The sequence below is a fragment of the Brassica oleracea genome, chromosome C9 (genome assembly GCF_000695525.1).
Source record: "Brassica oleracea var. oleracea cultivar TO1000 chromosome C9, BOL, whole genome shotgun sequence".
Classification (NCBI taxonomy): Eukaryota; Viridiplantae; Streptophyta; class Magnoliopsida; order Brassicales; family Brassicaceae; genus Brassica; species Brassica oleracea.
The window spans coordinates 12624684-12630646 of NC_027756.1; the positions used below are offsets into that span (position 1 = coordinate 12624684).

General features: G+C 37.2%; 1 protein-coding gene across 2 annotated transcripts; it reads right to left on the reverse strand.

Moving 5' to 3' along the window:
* On the reverse strand, positions 1-4384 carry LOC106313046 (acid beta-fructofuranosidase 3, vacuolar). 2 transcript variants are annotated; one of them, XM_013750766.1, is made up of 7 exons: positions 3884-4381; positions 3015-3023; positions 2005-2249; positions 1198-1815; positions 639-1048; positions 471-558; positions 1-387 (listed from the first exon to the last, which is right to left on the reverse strand). In XM_013750766.1, the coding sequence occupies exons 1-7, from the start codon at positions 4257-4259 to the stop codon at positions 169-171; spliced, it is 1965 nt and encodes a 654-aa protein (XP_013606220.1). In that variant the 5' UTR covers positions 4260-4381; the 3' UTR covers positions 1-168. The 2 variants fall into 2 exon arrangements, with proteins under 2 accessions (XP_013606220.1, XP_013606221.1); XM_013750767.1 differs by lacking the exon at positions 3015-3023 and having other exon boundaries at positions 3884-4384.
* Between the last annotated feature and the right edge of the window lie 1579 nt (positions 4385-5963).

The window sequence follows — 5963 nt, forward strand, 5'->3', positions numbered from 1 at the left end:
TTTACAAAAATTTTAGAAATTAATTTCATTTTTCTTCTCTTCACTCACATAATGAATCAATACTGATCACACAGATGACAGATCAAAAACAAACCAATTATATAACACCAATTCAAATGACTCAAACAGGATAATAGCCCCTTCTTATTTGTTGATAATTAACAATCATCAGGTGCTAGAAGGAACACCCAAATCGTCCGCAGAGAAAGGATGAATAAAAGCGCTGTTCATTTGCCACACCTTAAACGACGCCGTAATAGCCGCATCATTAGCATTGTTGAACAAGAAAAGCCTTGTAGCTCCGTAGATGGCCTTTGTTGGATAAACCCTTGAGGTAATACATGTTCTTCCACCTTGTCCAAACCCCTCTATTATCGAATGATCCACCTAAGCAAAATAACATTTAATTACATTAATTATTGTATAAATACTAATGAATTATTTATTGATTTATAGATATAATCTATTACCAAGATTCTCATGGTCAATTTCTCTCCTTTTAGAACCGGTACGAAGCTTCCATATACCGGTTTCACAACATCATTTGCCATGGTCGACCTATTAATTAAATAGATTTTAATTGATAAAGATTTAAAAATGCAATTATGTATTGATTAATTTGTTAAAGAACTACTTACCTTGACGTGTCAGTGCAGAAGAACGTTTTGAGTTTCGAATCTTTTCCCTTAGTCACATAGAAGTAAACCTGAGTTTGTTCTGACAAGCTTTGGTCAGCAAGAACCGAGAATCCGAAAGGTCCTAAAGCCCCACGTACGGTGGCTCCACCGCTTGTTTCACAGCTGAACTCCTTGTCGTCCTCCACGGAGTCATCTGCAAAGACTACTTCGAGATCTTCCTTCTTGATCTTGAACTCAGCCTCTATGTCTAGCTGAGCGGTGGGGCCTACATCAACCGGAACCACTGTCCCTGGTTCAACTTTCATGTGGAACTTCTTGCTTCTTAATCTCAGAGACTCAATTTCCTTAACTGGCCATTGGACTAAGTTCTTCCCTGTCTTTGTGTCCAATGCAACAGTTCTCGGGATCCCCTGATCATGAGTAAAACAAAATTCAAACCTATCCTAGACAACAAGTAACTAAACATCAAAACCTAAAAGTAAAACCTAACTTAGGTACAGCAAATAACTAGTATTGCAAAAAACTAACTTTCAGACCACGTTAGGTTAAGAGACCATACCTGAACAGAAGACCAATCCTTCTGTACATCAGCTGCTTCGCTATCAGATTCACCGATCCAACCCCACAAGATTCTTCGTCCCTTATGTTGATCATAAAACGTCTTGGATGCATAAAATTTACCGTAATCATATCTCAAACCGGTACTAATCCCGACATCGATTGAAGGATTATCGGGGACCCATGTTGCATTAGAGTCATAGTATGTCCCAATGGCATAATGGTCAATTCTAGTATCGTCCATGCTAGCCTTAATGATATGCTTAACATCCGGTCCATTGACCGAAGTGTCAAGACCCTTGTCTTTAGTCTTGGACACTGGATAAAAGTCAACGCACTCCCACATTCCAGTGTTTGGGACTTGGTGCAACAAGGTCTCATGCTTCTCGTAGGTCTTGAAATCTGTTGTATCGTAAATAAGAGATATTCCGGTTCTGTTGATTTTGGAGCCAATAATGATCCGCCATTTCCCGTCTGATGTCTTCCATGCAGTTGTTGGGTCACGGAAGTCCTTAGCACCGATACCTGGAGGTGGTACAAGAACCGGGTTGCCGGAGAACTTGGTCCATTTCAACAAAAGTGGATCTTTAGGGTCTTCAGGATAGGCAAGGTTTTGAACCTAAAAACATAGTAAACAACAAATTATCGCTAATTGCTTTAAACATTTATATTGAAATATATTTTATGCTACCACACACAAGAATTGGAATCAGTATTACATTTATGAAACATTTATTCACATTCTATACTGTCACAAGCATTAATAGAGTGGTTAGTTAAGCAATAAATGGATTTTCAAAATCATTACTTGTACAAATTTGTCGGTGGAACCAGTGTAGAGCATGACAATAGAACCATCATCAAGGAAAGTAGCTGAACCGGTCCAAACGCCGTTAGCATCGTACCATTGGTCAGGAACCATGGCAAATGGGAGGTAAAGCCAGTGGATAAGATCCTTTGATACAGCGTGACCCCAAACAATGTCACCCCACACGGCTGCATTTGGGTTGTATTGATAGAAGAAATGGTACCATCCCTTATAAAACAATGGACCTGGACAAGGTTTAAACGTAACATATGTTAGAGTCAAAACAAGAGTTTTGTAATAGTTAATGATGAAAACCAGAGCAGGACAGGTTTATCATAATGTATGGGCAAAAAAAATCCTTAGCTAGTTATAGTCCACGTAAGACAAGATCAAAACTTTTCATTCATTAAGATATACAATAGAAAATCACGTTTTTACTACCACTAAGAAAGTACACGACGCTTCAGATACAGTTGGGTTGGTAGAGCGAGTTAAATTAGATCACAAAAAGGCTCTCAACACACACTAATGGGCAAGCAATGATTTGTTCAATTTGCACATGACTCACGTGGTGTATACAAAACAAACTAAACTAAAGTAAACTAAACAAAAGGGACATTATTGGCTTCCATGACTTTCTGTTGAGATTTTGTCTTTGTACTTATATACCTTTTTAGGTGTAAATTAATAATTGTCTCTCACAATATTTCTTTTTTTCAGTTACCAAAAAAAATATATTTCTTTTTATGTTTTACAATTTATGTTTTTTTGTTCTAGTGACATCTATTGTGGGCCGCAAACGTGCCATGTTGTCATATATCTCTACCAATAATGTTTTTGGGTTTTAGACGTATCTGCCAGTTGTGAACCCAACCCTTTTTTTTTGGAACAGAAGCAATCATTTAATTTCTTTTCCATTTATATAAATAAATAAAAACAAGGTCAAAGGGAAAAAAAATGTTCACTTCTAAAAAGCACAGAAGGACTTCAATGTAGGATCTAGAGCTTACCATTAGGATCTGCAGACGGAGAAGCCAACATACGCCATCGAATTGAGAGAGACAAAAACAATAAATTAGAAATGAAAATAATAAAATCTTGTATATTTTAAAACTTAATGAAATTGTATGATTCCAGATTGAAAATTCTCCAGATTTGAAACTGAACATATTGGATACCAGCTTGATCACTTAAATATTTTCTGTTAACCTATGGTCTAAATCCCTGTTCGGAAACGCGCTAGGCGCTAGTCGGGCAGTCGGATTGGGCCTAGCGCCTAAAAAGAAAATCGGGGATTAATCGGAAATTATGCGGGGCGGAATTTTTAAATGGTTTACTATGTTACAAAACATGTTAATCTTTAATTGTGTATAACATTAATACATTTTCATGTTTAAGATTGTATAAAACACACAAATAGAATATATAAACTTAATAGAGTGTAATTTTCATCAAAATTATGAATATAAATGATATTTATAAAATTTTAGATCAAATAAACAAATAAAAATATTATTAAAAAAATAAAAAAAAATATATATAAAAAAAATAAATAAAAAATAGATTAGGCGGCCGCCTAGGCGGCTAGGCGGTCATTTAGGCGGTCTAGGCGGAAAAAATCGGATATTCGATTTTTTAAACCGGTTTGGCATAAATCGGGACAGAAAAGTGACGCGTACTACGTAGACGGCCGATTTTTAGAACCGGGGTCTAAATATACAAATCGTTATGAAATTCAAAATCTATAGAAAACGTGGAAAATGAACATTCTTTTATGTTGTTTGGAAAAAAGTGGACGCACTTTTTATAACTATTTTAGCTACAAAGATATAAAAGAAAAACATTATCTTCTTATATGATTAATAAATAGTGTTAATACCGTTCATCCAATTTTTCTCAGGTTGGAAATGAAACGCAGTTCGTTGCCACGACAACACAGTATTGTTCCAGGCAAACGCTTCTCCTTTCAGATCATTGGAAAGATTCCAAATATGGTCGTTGCTCTTTTCCGACACGCCGGCCAAACGAGCACGTGACTCCACCGTGGTGTCATCATTGACATCATTTTTGGGTGCGGATCCGCCGTGTGTAATGACGAGAGTAACGTATAAAGCGATCAACAGAAAACCAGAATAGATGGCGAGATGAACTTTGATAGGTCTTCTTCTCCGGCTCTCCGGGATAGAGTCGCATCTTGAACCAGATAATGGATCTTGTTGAGAGCTGACCGGCAAGAGAGATTCAGAGCTTGCCATTTTTGTTCTGTTTTTCTTTCTTTAGTTTGATTGGTTTAAGAGAATATGTCACTCCAATTTATATAGGAAAACAAATCTGAGAATATGTATAAAAATATTGATTCAGACAGGTAGATAGGCTAGAGAGAGACTGGATTGGTTAAGGCAGAAAGAACTGGAGTGGGTCGGCATTTGGAAAAATATATAATTTAAAGAAAACGATTTTTAATGAAAAGCTAAATAAACGGGGAGATTAATACTACAACAGTTGCTGACTGTGTCTTGTAATAACTTTCGCTAAACCAAGATAATATGATATACTTTTTTTTTTTTTGTCAACATATGATATATTCAATATCGAAATATGATAATGGATGATAGTGGCTTAAATTTATTGTAGTAAAATATCATCTATAATCAGTTAATCTAAACACAGAAATTTATAAGAATTCATCATATTTATAAGGGATTACAAAACATGTTACACTTTATAAAACCTTAAATTAAACATTATAAAATATGTTTTATAGTTCTTTATAAAATTGAAATTTTGACGTCTATAAAATATGACGTTTTTGAAAATAGACTGAAAAAAGTGTGTAAGTGCAAGATGCAAACACAATAAAGTAATTCAGAAAGTAAAGCAAGAGACAACCAACTACAAGCAACCCTTAAGCTTTATTAGAAATCGTCTTGTACACTCTATTACAAGTTCTGCTTAATCAGATTTACACAGTCTGTTACACCCTAACAACTGCTACTGAGAGATTCCTAAGCTACCCGCTTGTGTCTCTCTTCCGTCGAGTACTTCAGCCACTGCTTCAGCACGACCCAGAACACTTCCAAGAGCTTCTCTCTCTTTCTATATGTCTCTATACAGACGACCCCCATATCTATCTTATATTATTCTCCATGTTCCCGAAACCCTAGTCTCTAAGGCAACATGTATGAACATCTTCCATAACAATAAGTGCAACTTGTCTTTTCTTGGAATGCACTTATTCCTCTTTCTTTAAGTCATAAACTTGCTCCTCAAGTTTATTCCTCTTTCCATATCTCCAAGATACTCCCTTGCTCTCCAAGTCTACACGACTCCAACTCAGCATCTTGACTTCACATGGTCTTCACCACTCACTACGACGCCTACTTCAGCAACTACGTCAGCGACTACTTCAGGGCAGACATCTTACATCTTCAATCTCCCCCTTTTAGCTTTGTGTGCCGATCAAGCACAACACTATTCTGGTTCAGCAACCACGTTCCTCACCTGTAAACTTTCATACCAAATGTGCTTTTCTCCTCCACGAGATGTGCACCACACCATGCTTTTCTCCCCCATGAGATATGCATTCTCTATACCAGAACATCATCATTCTCCCCCTGCTTGATTGCATACTAAGCAAAAACAGATGCTTAGATGTCAAGCTTTACAGAACCACCATCTGTTTCTTCATGTATAATCATGACACAGCCCCTGCTGCAGCGGAATAACAAGTACTGCATCACGATCTGACGCACCTGTCGAACTACCCTTCGACCAGCTTCTGTTGAGGACCAGGCTTCCGTCATGTGTCTTCTTCTTGACCATGAGCCATTCCCAATCCGCACTGAGTGCCCTCTGCACTCGTTGCTATTGTCTTGGAGTGATTTCACGCCCCTGAAGATCATCTCGCACAACTTCCTGACGCACTTCGATCTCCTTCCCCTTTGTGCCACAAACAACCT